Source organism: Saimiri boliviensis, chromosome 10 (assembly GCF_048565385.1).
Source record: "Saimiri boliviensis isolate mSaiBol1 chromosome 10, mSaiBol1.pri, whole genome shotgun sequence".
Classification (NCBI taxonomy): Eukaryota; Metazoa; Chordata; class Mammalia; order Primates; family Cebidae; genus Saimiri; species Saimiri boliviensis.
Genome location: NC_133458.1, coordinates 68,433,323 through 68,451,748, shown reverse-complemented (window position 1 = coordinate 68,451,748; position 18,426 = coordinate 68,433,323). Strand labels below are relative to the sequence as shown.

Below are 18,426 nucleotides of genomic sequence, written 5' to 3'. Positions count from 1 at the left end.
ATTTTCACTTAATAATTTAATAATAAAAGTTGAATAATTAAAATAATATCTCTAATGCCAGAAATTCTCTCTCTTAAATAATGTCTACAGGACAACTAAGGCTAGGAGACAAATATTATATGAACACAAAAACAGTATCAATACTACAATTAACTGAGTGCTCACTAGGTGCTTACGTGTTTTAGATGCATTATCTAATTTAATACTCACAATGAGCCTATAAGGTGGCACTATTATTATTGTTTTTTTAGAATGCGGAAAGAGCCCTAGAGAGGTTGTGAACTGACTAAGTTACACAGCTAATATGCAGCAGAGATGGGGTAATAAATCCAAGTTTGCCTGACTCCACAGCCCATGCTCTTAACTGCCCTGATTTTCTTTATCCCATCACAATAGAAGCATCTGCATATTTATATCTAAATGAAAAACTGTTTTATAAACATTTACATCAGCCAGTTTGAAGGATAATTTCAGGAGAGCTTTGGGATTAAACCATACGCAACCCAAGGGTTTACCTAAAGTGCTTTCACTTGGCTCATCAGGCTCTGGAGGATTACTGAGCAGACTGTGCACGTCTCCTCGACGACGCTGTCTGTGCCTCCTCCGATACTGAAATTCAGCATATTCCTGGATAAACCAAAGGTTATAAAATACAAGAGAGCATGCAATTTTTAAAATGCAAATAAAACAAACCACACACTTTTTTCCAGAGGAAAAAGTTTGTGATTTTATACATATACTATAAAATCACTTGGCTGAAACATCAGGTTTTGCCATGCCAAAGAAATACAAAAGGTAAAATGGAAAAAAAAAAAGTTTTCAACAGTCATTACAATTGCCTAGATAAATTGGGAATACTTGCAAGCCCCAATGCTAGATTAGAACAGTCCTATTTCATATGCCTGATGATTTCAAGGATCTTGTTATATAATTATTATAATTAATACCACAATCATATTTCTCTCTCTCTCTCTTTTTTTTTTTTTAGAGACAGGGTCTTGCTATGTTGTTCAAACTGGTCTTGAACTCCTGGCCTCAAGCAATCCCCACTGCCTCAGACTCCTAAGTAGCTGGGATTACAGGTGTGAGTCATTGCACCTGGATATGAAAGTGGTTTTACAAAAGTGACTGGGACTGAGCATAGTGGCTCATGCCTGTAATCCCAGAACTTTGGGAGGCCGAGGTGGGCGGATCACCTGAAGTCAGGAGTTTAAGACCAGCCTGGCCAACATGGTGAAACCCCATCTCTACTAGAAATACAAAAACATTAGCTGGGCGTGGTGGCGGGGCCTGTAATCTCAGCTACTTAGGAGGCTGAGGCAGGAGAATCACTTGAACCTGGGAGGTAGAGGTTGCAGTGAGCCGAGATTGCGCCACTGCGCTCCAGCCTGGGTGACCAGAGCAAGACTCCATCTCAAAAGAAAAAAAAAAAAGTGACTGGGATATATATAACAGAAAAAAAGGGAACAAAAATAAAAAAGAACACACACTGTTAAGTACTTGCCAGATTGTTGGATTTTCTATTCTTTGGGACTACTATATACAACACTCACAAATCAAATGACTAGATTAAAAGACAAATGTTAGATTAGCTTTAAAATAAGATGATTATTTGGCTTATTTTCTTTATAAGCCAATATGTGGTGCTATTTACAATACAGGCAGGGGAAATGTCTTCCATTTAGCATATGGGATGAACACAGACTTAGGCAGATGTCCTCAGTCTATTTTACATTTGTGACAATATTTAAAGAGAGTTTGCTATCACAAGGGTACAATTTGGAACCATCTGCTATTACCTGGGTATAAATGTACTTTTAGTGACAGAAGGGACAGGACAGGACAGGATGGGATGGGAGGGGAGGGGAAGGGCGGGAAAGAGAGGGAAGGGGAGAGGAAGGAAGGGAAGGCAAGGGAAGGGGAGGGGAAGGGATGGAGAAGGGAGAGAAGGGAAGAGGAGGGGAGGGAAGAGAAGGGGAGAGGAATGGAGGGAAGGGGAAGGGAGGCAGCCAGGGTACATGATACTAATATAAAAGGGCTAATTTAGAGAATCATTGTGGTGTCTTTCTTTGATAAACACTAAGACATTCAACTTTATGATTATCTTGGTTACCCTGGAATATTCAATATGCTTATATTGTGAAAGTACTAGGAGTAGGTGAAGACAAATTTTACATCACAAATAAAACTTTCACATCATACCACTCTGGTGACATTTATTTGAACTCCTTCATTTATATAAGTAGTTGGACTGTGAATAAGAAGTGAGAGGCATCCTGTCAGGTTAGAAACTAACAAATGAAAGATATTCCAAATGCCCTGAGGGTTTATACAGGTTCTTTAAAATTTCTTGCTGAGCTGGGGCATCATTTCCTCGCTTCCTAGAGGCCCATGATCTCAAACTGATAACTTATTATGTGTCATCAAGGCTTAACAGACCAGCGAGGAACACCAACTACATATATTTCTTAGACAAAAATGGTGTCTAAAAAGAAAATTTTATCTCAATTCAAGGTTTATGTAGGGATAATTTGCTTACTTTGTAAAATTCATAATGGTATAAAGTTATGAATGAAACTATTACTGATCATAGACTACATATTTCCAATTTAAGAAAACAAGGCTGGGCGCGATGGCTCAAGCCTGTAATCCCAGCACTTTAGGAGGCCGAGGCGGGTGGATCACGAGGTCAAGAGATCGAGACCATCCTGGTCAACATGGTGAAACCCCGTCTCTACTAAAAATACAAAAAATTAGCTGGGCATGGTGGTGCGTGCCTGTAATCTCAGCTACTCAGAAGGCTGAGGCAGGAGAATTGCCTGAACCCAGGAGGCGGAGGTTGCAGTGAGCCGAGATCGCGCCATTGCACTCCAGCCTGGGTAACAAGAGTGAAACTCCGTCTCAAAAAAAAGAAAACAAAACCATTTAAAAGAAACTGCAAAAGAAACTTGTATTTCTAATCGTTCTGACAGAAAACTCTCAGATAATATTCTCTCATGATGCAACAGGCTTAAAAATATTGTTCTCATAAAATAAAATTTATCTGAAAGTTTCCAAAGATTCCTAAGATCTTCAAGAATGCATATTAAAAGGGTGTAGTTGGTATACTCCAAGTAGTTTGAGAATGTTAAGGACACAGAGAAGACTAAAAAGTTCTAGTAGTTATAGAGGGAAAAGCTGTAAGAAGGCGTTTTAAGTAATAATTGCAACCATTTTGTCACTGACTTAATGAGATGCTTTAATCCTTCTAGAACTTCCATGGGGTATCACCACCCACACTGTAAAGATGAGAAATTAAGAAAGAATATAGCCCAGGATCTAATAAGTTACCCTTAAAACTTGAATTCAGATGTTCCTCAGACTTTATGCTATTTCCACTAAGCTCCACTGTCTTTAAAGTAGCATAAAACAAAGTTTTATGCTTGCCGGACTCAATTTAAATTGAAAAGAGTAAGATAAAATTAACTTCACTGAAAAAAAGATAAATTCAACCTAAGTATCCTGGAGTTGGTAACCTTGTTTTTTTCCCCTCCAGTCTTTATTAAGGCAAAGAGCTATTTTTAAAAAATATAATTTTAGCAGTTACTTGATAGTCGTACACATGCAGAATTTGAAAGTCTCACAATGTGTAGTAATTCTTTATATCTGCAATAAGGTTTACAAAAAAGCCAAGTGTTTCAATATGTTAAAGACTAAAGAAAACTAAAAGTAAATAATTTCTAAAAAATTATCAATTCATAAAAGATAAAGTGACAGTCATATTGGTAGGCCCTCAATATTCAAAGACAAATATTTCAGAATTCCTAAAGTTCCTGTCAGACACAGAAGCTTTAAGATGATACACATACATGATTATGAATACACTGAAGGTTTTATTTTTGCTAAATTGTGTTTTTACCTTAAAATACTGAAATCATTAGTTTTTTTTTTTTTTTTTTTTTTCAATAATTTCAGTTTGCTTATTCTTCCTTTTAGGTGGAAATTTGCCACAATATCCCTGAAGCTGTAAATATATTACAAAATAGAAATAATAATAGTACAGGATCAGATAAAGAAAAAGGTTCACTTTTTAAAAATAAAAATTTCATTAATATATCACAATTTTAAACAATTTAAGTGAATTTAAAATTTCCAGATCAGAGTTCTAAGCACAATTTCTTTTTCAAGTCAGTATTTTCTTGGATGTATCTAACAACACAAAAGCCACAGGTGATTGCAAGTATCTTGAGCAACTGAAAAGAGAAAGTATCCGATTTAAATAAGCCACAGTCATGCCTGGATAATAAATTTCATTGTCTTTCAGTTGCAGATAACAAATGGGTTATACATTACAAACAAAGGTGTTATCATTTGTCCTGTCCCCTTCAAAAAATTAAGTTGAAGGGTTATCATAATATAGGCATCAAATACTGTTTAATAAAGAGCAAGGATGGAAAGAGAGAAGTACAGAGAACTGCTAAAACCATTTTAAAATTAGACTCAACAGTGACAGTGGCAATTTAAATCTCAGAAAACAGTTCTGTGATTAAGAGTTTTACTCTGTCTTATTTTTATTTGCCACAACTGCTATCTGCAGTGTAATCCAGACCTTCTGTATTTTAAAACAGTAAATTAATGACAACAACAACAAAAAAGAAGAGTGTGAAAGTCTTACAGATAAGCAGAAAGCAACCAAGCAAAGCACTTCTTTCTGCATACACATTATTAATGTCAAGTTTTCCACTTTAGCAACTGATCATAAATCAATTCCCTCAGGTCGTTGCATTAACTTTAAAAAACAGATTGTTCTTTTATATTTTTAATAGTTTCAGACTAAAACAATATTATAACTAGAAATGCATTTCTAATAAATGAAATTATTAACAAATTAGAAGATTTTTTCAAAAATGTGTATCGTAAATTTGTCTTAATTCTGACTATTCAGTAATTAAAAACAATAAAAGAGTAATGCATTTAACAACGTGATGATATACCAATACCACATAAATAGCTAAATGTAGGCTCTGTCAAGGCATTTTAGTTACAAAAGAAAGAGAGGGCATTGCTGATAACCTGAGTAGGATTTAGAATAGATAAGGATGCAAATGCAAGCACAATTGCACTAAGAAAAAATACAAAACAAAAACCCCATAAAACAATTACCTCTGGTGATGCAAATCCTAAATATTCCCAATCCCATGTTCCACCAGCAAAGCTACAAAGAAATTAAACATACCATTTGATTTAATATCAGTACTACAAAGTATACACAATCAGATCCTTGCCCTTTGAACATTACTTTGAATTCCTCTGTTGGAACTTGCTTAACCAAGGTAGATCAACTATTAAAACAGAATTAAAATGATAATTTCATTATTTATTTCAAATTCTAAGTTTTTATGTTTGTGTAAAGTGATCAAAAAATAAAAATTACTATAACAAAGTAGTTTATAACTGCTTCTATTTTTATTTTACAAATATATGTTTACTCCTAAATATTAAGTAAAAAAATGGATCAAAGGAATGTATGTAAAACAGTGCCAAAGGAATGTTTAATGTTTATAATTATTATAAATAGGAAAGTATGCCTCAATTTACAGAAGTAGTATAAGTATGTAAAATAAAACAACCATAACTCAACTGATCTTTAGTGGGTGAGTTTGGATCACTTAAATAACTAGGAATATCAAATTTCTCTTTCCTTCACAACTTCTTTACACAAAAATACAAATATGACCATAACAAGTTGGCAAAGTTTCCAAATTCTGCATCATAAGAAGTTTATAACTATCAAATCACAACATATATTACATACTTGAAATGACTAGCAATCATGTTCACTCTAAAAACAAAACAAAATAAAAAAAGAAATGACGAATTAGAATACTCTTAATTATGAGTTCACTTGAAATGTGAAATTAACCTAGGTTAATTTAGTCTGAGGCACTACCTGATAAACAAATAAAAAATAATAAAAAACAGAAATAGTATGGGAAAAAAAATCACGAGAAAAGATTTTTATCAGCTATCCATATTTTAGGTGTAATTTCTTTCCAGGAATATGAAACTTAATTGGATAAAAACATAAAACTGCTGGCATTTGTGGCTGGAGAGGGGATGATTTCCACAGTGTACATCCTTTTTACCTGCGTCTTGGAGCTTCTGGTGAGTCTGCAGGAGCTACTCCCCGAGCCACAGATGCCAGGAATTCTTGCCTCTTCTGCTGAACAAGGCATGCTGCTTTGATGATCTTGTGGCGGGGTGTGCGAAGGTAAGGCCTATTGACTTTCTGGGCAAGGTCTTCGGTGACCATTTCTAGGTCTGTCTATAGTAAGCAGAGGAAAAAAAAAAGATCACAGGTTTCATAGGTTAATCAATAGCAAATCCAGAGTCTATGTGGTTTCTCATTACTGTTTTGAAGAAACTAGGTCAAATTTTGAAATAACTTTCTATGTCATGTATTTTCTATTTTGTACATGTTTTCTAGATTATAAAAGAGAAGAGGGATTGTATATAAAATCATGTAAAATTTAAAAAATAGGCCGGGCGCGGTGGCTCAAGCCTGTAATCCCAGCACTTTGGGAGGCCGAGGCGGGTGGATCACAAGGTCAAGAGATCGAGACCATCTTGGTCAACATGGTGAAACCCCGTCTCTACTAAAAATACAAAAAAAATAGCTGGGCATGGTGGTGCGTGCCTGTAATCCCAGCTACTCAGGAGGCTGAGGCAGGAGAATTGCCTGAACCCAGGAGGCGGAGGTTGCGGTGAGCCGAGATCGCGCCATTGCACTCCAGCCTGGGTAACAAGAGCGAAACTCCGTCTCAAAAAAAAAAAAAAAAAATTTTAAAAATAGCACTCATCTGATAGGCATTTACAGAAATGAAATTGGTATAGATTACAAAGTAGTAGTGAGTATAGCAGCTGTCTACAAGGAATTTATAATTTGTTTATGTGAAAAAAGTGAATACATTTCAATGCACTATACAAGCAAATGCATGATGCCATGGTGCAGATTATATAAAAGTGCTGAAGGAATTTGAATCACGGCAAGACTACAGTAATCAGGGCAAGTCTGGAAGAGTTTATGGAGAAAATAAATACTGAGCCTTGATGAAATGTAGGATATAAATTAGCAGAGGACAGTTCAAAGGGATGACATGAAAACTGTAACAAGAAAAAGTTTAGTTTGGCTTCAAAAGAAAGGAAATGTACAATGAAGTTATTTAGCTATAGTGATGCCAGTTGGCTTAGGTGTTTTTGTTTTTTAAATACTATAACTTTTTCAGTTGATTTTTTGAAAAAGCTGGTAAACAGCAAATTTCTCATCTTGTATGTAATGTGGCTTGTTTCATTTTGATGATAAAATTCTTAATTACATCATCAGAAATATATCTGATTTCAAATCTGAACTAGTTTAAAAGACATACGTAAATGCTATAGCAAATGTTTGTATCACTCATAAGTCATTCAGACCTGAAGAGTGACAGATTTAAACAGAAAGAAAATTTCAGTTTATTACTGGTAACTTTTCCTTTATTTAAAAACCATTTAAAAAATGAAAAGAAAATTGTTTTACTAATCACACCCACATTAAATAAAACAAGTGGTTTGAAAAAAGAAAAACTCAGTTTTTCCTAATAACTGCTGTCATTTAAATGTAATTAAAAAATATCTTACTTGCATTAGTTCGAAAATTTCTTTCTTTGTGCTTTTAGGTTCCAAGAAAAATCCGTATGGATAAGAACACTTGAGAATGCGCCGAGTTTTTAAGAGCACATGAACTGCATCTTCAATGAAAGTGGTATCTGGACAGCTTCCTTCAGCTAAAAAGTAATTGAGGCACAGTGAAGTTGTTTTGCAAATATGCTATTTATGATATTAATCAAACAATTATTTTTTTCTCCAAAAAGAAAAAAGAAGGATCGTTAGGACAAAAACTGTTTTAAGTAACTGTATGAAAATACTTATTTGAACCAAACTAAAAACGTACATAAAATACTCATGTGTGACATGAATGTGTGTATAAAAGAAACATATGCCCCAGCAGCCCAGGAGCACTGATGGTAGTCATAAAGGAATGCACATACTCATCTTGGATTCTGGTCTCACTCCATTGATAAGCAAGTCTAGCTTTATGTTAGCCAAAAGGTTCTAGGCTTTACTAAGTTTTTCAGATAATCCCTAGCAGAATTTCCCTGCTTAAAAATGAGAACAAATGCCTTTTCTAAGTTGCTTACTAAAAAAAAAAAAAAAAAAAGCCTAATTATGCAAAATCAATACTGTAAAGAAAAAGATACAATATTCTGGCGAACAACTAGATAACTAACGCTAGTTAATAAAAAACTTCAGAGAAAGAAAGAAAGGAAGGAAGAATGAGGAAGATGAAGAGAAAATTGCCTTAATATCTGAGACTCTTCTAAGAACGTCATTATAACATTCTAGGTTTCTGTTTAACTGAAAAAGAAAGAAAGAAAAACATAGAAATTAAGCATGAGAGTCTAAATTTGCAGGTACTGTTGAAAATCTAATTATTCTGGATGCCTGTAGATAGAAATTAATAGTGTGTGTACACAAACTGAAATATAGATTACCCTGAGATTTCTGACGTATGTGAGAAATGTGCGAAGTTTTGTTTCTTCCTTTACAACTGCTGTATATTTTCATATTTTTCCCTATTTCATTATGTTGCCTGAAACCTCCAGAATGTTGAATAGAAGCAATAAGCATCTACAAATGCTGAATGTTTTCAAGTGTCAGGCACAGTTGGAAGCACTAGGGATGCATTAATGACCAGACAAAAATCCCTGCTGAAGAGTTGTATGGCTGTGAAGATTTTTTTCCTCTCAATTTTTACTGTGGACAATACTTCAGGAGTTTGATATTGCCTAATATAGTTATATCATTAATGAAGTCTAAGAACTAACATAACAAGCAGGCTACACTGCTATTGACATTTTCTCCCCCATTCTATTTAATTTATGATACTGTCTTGATTAGAGAATTATCCTAATGAAAAGGATTTTAGTACTCATTATTTTAATAAATTGGAGCAACCCAAGTATAACATCACATTTTTCACCTTAAAATGTACTTTTCATGTGTAAGCTATTATTTTTAAAAGGTGACTTTAAAAAAACAAAACACCAGAACCTGTACTCTGTGTAGTCACTGTGGGTTATTATATTTTAATGCTACCAACACTCAATCCATATTTTGGAATATTCTTTTATAACTTAAAATTTGGGCCCCACATGTTAGCTCCTCCTCATGGCTTTCTTTGCTTTTTTACCCCAATGTTCATTATTTACCAGTGAAATGATTTCTCCCCAAACTATTACAGACTTCCACACCCTTAAGCACTCTGCTAAATTTTCTCAAAAATTTTTGGGTATTCAGTTACATGACAATTGGGTAGCACGTGTATCTTGCTCCTCTGACTAAGTCAGTTATGCCCTTTAGGACTCATCTACTCTCCCAACACTGTAGAGCATCAGTAGTGACACAGAGTAAGCAAAATCATGAATTGTTTTTATCTTGTAACAGTGCATCAAGAGGAGGAGGCTAGGTGCTGGGTAGAAAATCCAATCAGAGAAGCCTCATCTGATAAGCTGCATTCAGGGCTTCAGAGAACTTAAAACAGTACCAGAACAAGCTAATGGACATAATGTATTCCTTTCAGGATCTAACCTACTAGTGCAGTGACAGCATGGAAGAATATTTTATATCAATTATCATACATACAACTTATAACTTACTTTCTTTGAGAGCTCTACTCAATTGTTCCATCTTCTCTTTGGCTGTTTTAAGAAGGCGTTGTTCTAACTAAAAGAATAGAAATAAATAATTTAAACCATTCTCTTTTATTCACAACAGTAGAAGTCTGCTCATTTGAAATGATTTGGGACATACCTGATAACTATGCTCATGATTTTTAAATCTTGTATAATAGTGCATAAATCTGTCAAGTTCCTGAAATCGTTTGTGTTTTTTCTCAGCCTAGAAAACAAAAGTCCACAAATGACTTTTACAAAAACTAGTAGCTACTAAAATAATTTCTTTGGGGGGATCATTTAAAAGTTTTATTAGTGACAGGTAGTAGTGCATTCATATTTGTGAATTATTTTCTTGACAGAAAACAATACATCTTAAAGGCTCTCAGAACAAAGTCTTCCATTTGTATCCTGTGACAAATCCCTGAATCCAAAGTCCCAGAGTCTAAGGCAAAGAAGCCTTCTAATCTCCATTTTTTTTTTTTTTTTTCTGAGACAGAGTTTTCTTCTGTTGCCAAGGCTGGAGTGCAGTGGTGCAATCTCAGTGCGTGGCAACCTCCGCCTCCTATGTTCAAGCTATTCTCTTGTCTCAGCCTCCTCAGTAGCTGGGATTACAGGAGCCCACCACCATGACCAGCTAATGTTTGTATTTTTAGTAGAGATGGGGTTTCACCACGTTGGCTAGGCTGGTCTTGAACTCCTGACCTCAAGTGATCCACCTGCCTTGGCCTCCCAAAGTGCTGGGATTACAAGCATGAGCCACCGTGCCTGGCCTTCAGTGTTTTATTATGTGGCTTTTTGCTATGGATTAATGGTATCCCCCTAAAATTCATTATTTTGAAGCCCTATCCCCATTGTGACAGTATTTGAAGATAGGACCTGTGAGAAAGGTTAAATAAGGTCATCGGGGTGGGGCACTATTCTAATAGGGCTGGTACCCTTATAAGAAGTGGAAGGGATACCAGAGGTTGGTCTCTGTCTTTTCTGGCCACCAGAGGACATAGTGAGAGGGTGGCTGTCTGCATGCCAAGAAGAGTGCCCTCCTCAAGAACCAAATTGGCCAGCACCTTGACCTTGGACTTCACAACCTCCAGAACTCTGAGAAATAAATTTCTGTTGTTTAAGCCACCCAGTCTGTGTTATTTTCTATGGCAAATGAGCAGACTAAGATACTTACTGTATAGTATAATGTAATATTGCATTGTTGATATTAATATTAAAATTGTTTTTAAGTCTTTGCAGAGATAGGCTGGGATGTATCAGACTTTTCATATATGTCTTCACCAAAATAAAAAATGGAAAATGGAAAAGGGACAAAACTGTCAAGTTTACAGAGCTATTTTTGTTGAAGTTAAAGGCTATTATATAGTATATTCAATTCAATACCTCATTAAGATGAAAAACAGAAAAAAGAAGAAATGCAAAATAATTCCAGTGGCAGTGAGCAGCTTAGAGAGAGGTCTTGGCTTAATTGGTTCGCTTTACCTCCACAGTCATTTCCTTGGATTGCTCCTCCACATGCTGAATGACTTCATAGCGAGTACATCTGTAATAACCTCCAGTGGAAGAACTATGTTTTTTCCACTCTTCTAGGCAAATCCAGCAAAAGTCATACTTGCACTTCAAAAGAAAATATATATGAAAACATCTCCCCATATTAATATGCAAATTACTTTCTGCTTTATGGCTAACCAATCTGTAAAGATTAAACAATCCTGAGGGTGTGACCAGGAATAAATCTTCTTAAAGACATGTCCTCTTTCTCATGTTTCCTCTGAAGACCTTTCTGCATTATGGAAAGATGTGGGGGTAGTTTAAAATTATTGCTTATAGGGATGTATTAAAATGTAAAGCATAACATAATGAGGTAATCACAAGGAATCATTAAAAATATCAATAGGATATTCTTTACAAATAATAACAGATACTGACAAGTGTTTCATTTTTAAGTACGTTCTAATCTGACATTGGTCTATAAAGCTCCACCAGCCTATTTGAAAAACTTCTGGCAATTTTGAAAAATTGGTTTCGAAACTAGAAATACGCTGAAAAGACCTCTAAGTGAAACAGCTGATACAAAAACAGTTTCCCATTTTAAAGTAAATTTCACTTACTTGATTACCATAATTATTGGACAGTGCCAAAAATATGGGCATTCCGTATGAAAATATATCCTTTTTTATGCTTATGGATTTTGAATCAGTTAAAAAGATCTTCCCATTCTATGTTGTCTTCAGGTACTCTTATGGTTTATTTTATTTTTTAAAGTAACTTTATCTTTGAGTCATTTGTAATTTATCTTACTATATAGGATACAGTATGAATTCAACTTTATTCTTTCTCACACAGCTGCCCAGTAGTCATTATATCATTTAAATAGCTCATGTTTCTCCACTGGTTGTAGATGCCACCTTTACCACATACTGGATTCCCATATATCTGTGTCTACATTCTAGGCTTTCTTCATATTCTGTTTCATGTGCCAGTACCACACTGTCTGAGGCTTCATAATATGGCTATTTGACAAGGCTAGTTCCCCCTAACTGCTCTTTATCAGACTTCCTATTCTTGCTTCCCTTTGGCCCTGCCAAATAAACTTTTGAATTAGTTTACTCAGATTCAGAAACAAAACCTATTGCTATTTTTGATGGAATCTTTCTAAGAACTTGGTCGTCTTTCCATCTGTTTGTAATCTTTTGTGACCTACAGAGAGACAGTTTATATTTTTTTCCCATAAGTCTTGCATATTTGTTAAATTTATTCCCAGATAAATGAAGTCTTTCAGTATTCAATCTGATTGTTGTTGATACACATGAAGGTTATTACTTTCTGCACAGTAATTGCGTACTCTGCTACTCAACTGAATTTTTGTTTGTAGCAGTTTTTCAGTTGATTTTTGTAAATTTTCTAGGTATACAATCATGCCATCTGCAAAAAGTGGTAATTTTATCATCTCATTTCTAATTTTTATATCGTTAGTCTCTTTCTGTTATCTAATTATGTTGACTGGTATCTTCATTAGTGATGGAAAATATCTTCATCTTATTTTTGAATTTAGTGGGAATGACTCTAGTTTCCCCCACTAAATATGCTAGCTTTTGAACTGAGGTAATTATTTTTATCATACTAAGAAAGAATCTACTCTATTTATTTGAGTGTTTTATATGGAATGGTTTGTTTGTTTGTTTTTGGTCAAATACCTTTTCAGGAGCTATAGAAAATATGTAATTTTTTCCCTTTGGATCTATCAATAACATGAGGTACAACATCAGCTTTCCTAATATTGAACCCTTCTTATACAGGTTGAAGCATCCCTAATCTAAAAATCAGAAATCGTAACTGCTCCAAAATCCAAAACTTCTTGAGCACTGACATGGATTGTAAATTTGTGGATTAGGAGTGCTCAATTGGTCAAATGTAAATATTTCAAAATGAAAAAAAAAATTCTGAAATCGTTAACACTTCCAGTTCCAAGCATTCTAGATGAGCAACACTCAACCTGTCTTCCTGGAATAAACTCTTACTTGGTTAATTACTTATGAATGTGCTCTGCTGGATTATTGCTAGTATTTGTATAGTTTTATCCCTGTAATATTTAGGACTTCTATAGTGTTATTTATAAGTAAGAATAATCCACAGTTTTCTTTTAGTTTTTATAATCTTGTCAAGCAGGTATCAAGGTTCTACTCACTTTATAAAAATAATCTGAAAGTTTTTTTTTTTTTTTTTAAACTCTCAAGAAGAGTTTAAATAACATTAGAATTACCAGCTCCTTAAAGGTCTGGTAAAATTCTGTCGTAAAATTATCAGGGCCCATTGCTTTAAGTGTTAGTATAAGGTATGGGAGAGTTTTGAAAAACTTTTTTTCCCTTCTATGGGAATGGGTTTTTTGGGAATATTCTATCTCTTCTAGGATCACTTTTAATAAATAATACTGTCTTAGAAAGTCAATCTACTTCAAATCCAAGTTGAAAATATGTGGAAGAACTGAATGAAATTATTCCTTATTATTTTAGTTTGCTTTGTTTCTTTGATTACAGGCATACCTTGTTTCATTGCACTTTGCTGTATTATGCATCACAGATGCTGTGTTTTGTTTTTGTTTTTTAAACAAACTGAACTTTGTGGCAACCCTGATCAAGCAACTCTACTGGTCATTTTTCCAACAGCATGTGTTCACTGCTTGTCTGTGTCACAGTTTGGTAATTCTCATAATGTTTCAAACTCTTAAATTATTATATCTGTTTTGGTAATCTATGATCAATGATCTTTGATGTTACTATTTTAATATTTGGGGGGGCACCATGAACCATGCCCATATAAGATGGCAAACTTAATAGATAAATGTTGTATGTGTTCTGACCACTTCACTGACTGGCCATTCTCTTACCTCTGTCTCTCACTCTCCTTGGGCTTCCCTAATCCCTAAGACACAACAATATTAAAATTAGGCCAATTAAGAATCCTATAAGGTTGCCTCTGAGTGTTCAAGTGAAAGGAAGAGTCTTACATCTCTCACTTTAAATCAAATGCTAGAAATGATTAAGCTTAGTGAGGAAGGCATGTTGAAAAGCCAAAATAAGCTGAAACTAGGCCTCTTGTGCCACTTAGCCAAATTGTGAATGTAAAGCAAAAGTTCTTGAAGGAAAGTTAAAGTGCTATTCCAGTGAACATATGAATGATAAGCAAAAGAAACAGGCTTATTGTTGATATGTTGAAAATCTGAGTGGTCTGGATGGAAGATCAAATGAGCCATGACATTCCCTTAAGCCAAATACTAATCCAGAGCAAGGTCCTAGCTCTTTTCAGTTCTATGAAGACAGAGAGACATAAAGAACCTGCAGAAGAAAAATTTTAAGCTAGCAGACATTGGTTCATGAGGTTTAAGGAAAGAAGCCATTTCCATAACATAAAAGTGCAAGGTGAAGCAGAAAGTGCTGATACAGAAGCTGTGATAAATTATCCAGAAGATCCAGCTAAGATCATTGATGAAAGTGGCTACATTAAACAACAGATTTCCAAAGTACATGAAACAACCTTCTGACAGTGCCATCTAGGATTTTTATAGCTAGAGAGAAGTCAATGTCTGGCTCCAAAGCTTCAAAGAACAGGCTGACTCCTTTGTTATGGGCTAATACAGCTGGTGACTTTAAGTTGAAGCCAATGCTTATTTACCATTCTCAAAATTGTAGGGCCCTCAAGAATTATGCTAAATCTACTTTGCCTGTGCTCTCTAAATGGAACAACAAAGCCTGGATGGCAGCACATCTGTTTACAGCATGGTTTACTGAATATTGTAAGCCCACTGTTGAGAGCTATTACTTAGAAAAAAACATTCATTTTAAAATACTACTGCTCATTGACAATGCACATGGTCATCTAAGAGCTCTGATAGAGATGTACAAGGAAATGAATGTTGTTTTAATGTCTGCTAACACAACATCCATTCTGCAGCCTATGGATTAAGCAGTAATTTTGAATTTCAAGTCTTATTATTTAAGAAATGTATTTTGTAAGGCTGAAACTGCCACAGATGGTGATTCCTCTGATAGATCTAGGCAGAGTAAATGGAAACTCTTATGGAAAGGATTCACCATTCTAGATGCCATTAAGAACATTTGTGATTCATGGGAGGGGGTAAAAATATCAACATGAACAGGAGTTTGGAAAAGGTTGATTCCCACCCTCATGGATGACTTTGAGGAGTTCAAATCTTCAGAGGAAAAAGTAACTGCAGATGTGGTAGAAACAGCACAAGAACTTCAAGTGCAGCCTGAAGATGTGCTTGAATTGCTACAATCTCATAATAAAACTTGAATTGGATAAAAGTTGTTTCTTACGGATAAGCAAAGAAAGTGGTTTCTTGAGATAGAATCTGCTCCTGGTGAAGACTTTGTAAACACTGTTGAAATGACAACAAAGAGTAGAATATTACATAAACAGCTGATGAAGCAGTGGCAGGGTTTGAGAGAACGGACTCTAATTTTGAAAGTTCTGTTGGAGGTCAAATTCTGTAATACAGTATCACATGCTATAAAGAAATATATTGTGAAAGGCAGTCAACCAATGCAGCAAACTTCATTGTCTTATTTTAAGAAATTGCCACAGCCAACTAAACCTTCAGTAACCACCACTTTGTTCAGTTAGTAGCATCGACACTGAGGCAAGACTCTCCACCAGCAAAAAGATTATGACTCACTGAAGGCTCAGATAATAGTTAGCATTTTTCAGTAATAAAGCATTTTAAAATAAAAATGTGTTATGCTATCGCACATTTAACAGACAGTGTGAGTTTACAGTTAAATTTTTCTATGAGGTGGGAAATTAAAAAATGTGATTTATTTCACTGTGATATTTGCTTTATTGCAGTGATCTAGAATTGAACCACAGTATCTCTGAGTTATGCCTGTATTTCCCTTATTCTCTATCTCGTGTCTTTGAATTCCTTCACCTTCATTTTTTTTCTTGATTATGTTAGCTTAGTGGTTTATCTATTTTTTGTTAAGAAAATCACTTTTTGGATTTATTAGTTGCATTTTCAGTTATAAAGTCACTGATTTCTGCCTTAAAAAACAAACAAACAAACAAACAAACAAACCAGAACCTTCCTCCTGGTTTTCAAGTTTATTTTTTTTTCTAAATTTTTGAGTAGACCAGGAACAATGGCTCACACCTATAATCCCAGCACTTCGGGAGGCCAAGGCAGGGAGATCACAAGGCTAGGAGTTCAAGACCAGACTGGCCAACATGGTGAAACCCCGTCTCTGCTGAAAAATACAAAAATACAAAAAAAAAAAAAAAAAAAAAAAAAAAATTAGCTGGGCATGGTGGCTAGTGCCTGTAATCCCAGCTACTTGGGAGGCTGAGGTAAGAGAATTGCTTGAACTGGGACCCAGGAGGCGGAGGTTGCAGTGAGCCAAGATCGAGCCACTGTACTCTAGCCTGGGCTACAAAGCAAGACTCCATCTCAAAAAAAAAAAAAAAAAAAAATTGAGTCATACTCTTAACTCATTCCTTATTCTGTATTAGTTTAAGTAAATAAGGTGATCCATATTTCTCAGCATTGCTTTAGCTATGGCCCTCAGGTTCTGATAAGTAGTATTTTCATTACCCTTGTTTTAAAAATTCTTCAATGCCCATTTTTATTTCCTTTCTTACTGAGGAGTTGATATTTAAAATTTCCAAAAGACATCTTGTAACTTTACTATTTTTTTGGATACATAGTTTCACTCTTATTGCTTAGGCTGGAGTGCAATGGCACAATCTCAGCTCACTTGTTTGTTATGGATAAGCAAAGAAAGCAGTTTCTTGAGATAGAATCTGCTCCTGGTGAAGACTTTGTAAACACTGTTGAAATGACAACAAAGAATAGAATATTACATAAACAGCTGATAAAGCAGTGGCAGGGTTTGAGAGAACTGATTCTAATTTTGAAAGTTCTATAGCCTCCCAGGTTCAAGTGATTCTCCTGCCTCAGCCTCCCCAGTAGCTGGGCTTACAGGAATCTGCCACCATGCCCAGCTAATTTTTGTACTTTTAGTAGAGATGGGGTTTTACCATGTTGGCCAGGCTAGTCTCAAACTCCTGACCTTAGGTGATCCACCTGCTTCAACCTCCCAAAGTGCTGGGATTACAGGTGTGAGCCACCATGCCTGGCCTTAATTTCTATTTTATTCCCTTATGATCAGAGAATGTTATTTGTATTATTCTCTATTTTCTGGAATGTTAAGGTTTTTATTTTCTTAATTTTTATTTTTTGCCATATTCTACCATGCTGTCAAGTTCATAGGTTTTTCTTTTATCATCAATGGTGAATTTTTAGTTTTGGTATAGAGTTTAATTACACAGCGGTCAGATATACCTTAGCAATTACGGTATTTAACTATTCTACAGTTTATAATGGAAAAAAACTCTTTTTTTTTTTTTAGTTGTATCATACAGTTACACAGAATCAGATACTGTAAGTGATTTAAAAGATTTAAGAATGCAATAATTTAAATTATCTAAAGGGAAATTTTAAAAAGTGTTTTAAAATAAACAAGCTTATTTTTAGGGAATGAAATTTCTCATTCTTTAAAAACACATTTGATTTCGAAAGTAAAAACTGCCTACCAAATCATACATAATCAAAGCTGAGGAACTAATAAAAGTATGTTATGATTTAACAATTATGTCAGAGGATGGATTCCATTACACATGACATGCTGTGTGTCACCTACACACTTAAAAAAAATAGTACATATGATTTTGCTACAGTAACATATTTTCTACATAAGTCTTCTGTGTCATAATAAGAATGCTACTTTTCAGGTTTTATTGTTCAATGCAAACATTTCAGATGGTATAATAAATACAACAACTACATTTACAGAGTATGTAAGTAAATATTTCTTTTCAGTGCAATAGAAGCTTAAGCAAAGTCTATTTAGGTTGGATTACCTAATATTATCAGCCTGATTAATTCATGTAAACATTCAGGAATGCAATATGTATTTATTAAGTATTTACTACCAGTAGGTGCTATGCAGGAAATAAAGATAATATTGGAGTCTGTCTCAGCAGCCAATTACGAATTTTTATGGTCATTCTATAGTTCTTTATACATCTTTATACAGAATCATTATTACTGCCTCAATAAGCCAATTCATTTATGTTAATTTTACAGTAATATAGACTT

General features: G+C 34.7%; 1 protein-coding gene across 6 annotated transcripts in view; it reads right to left on the bottom strand.

Annotated features, from left to right (window-relative positions):
* ANKIB1 (ankyrin repeat and IBR domain containing 1) overlaps nt 1–18,426 on the bottom strand; it is a 167,452-nt gene that overhangs the window by 4,746 nt on the left and 144,280 nt on the right. For 5 of the 6 annotated variants that reach the window (XM_003921199.4, XM_010345292.3, XM_074379413.1 and 2 more), the window contains 7 exons: nt 11,235–11,369; nt 9,889–9,975; nt 9,735–9,801; nt 7,657–7,802; nt 6,126–6,304; nt 5,143–5,194; nt 516–627 (listed from right to left, as the gene is read on the bottom strand). In XM_003921199.4, the coding sequence (XP_003921248.1) occupies nt 516–627; nt 5,143–5,194; nt 6,126–6,304; nt 7,657–7,802; nt 9,735–9,801; nt 9,889–9,975; nt 11,235–11,369 (778 nt within the window). The remainder of the gene's footprint in view (nt 1–515; nt 628–5,142; nt 5,195–6,125; nt 6,305–7,656; nt 7,803–9,734; nt 9,802–9,888; nt 9,976–11,234; nt 11,370–18,426) is intronic. The other variant, XM_010345286.3, reaches the window with a different exon arrangement.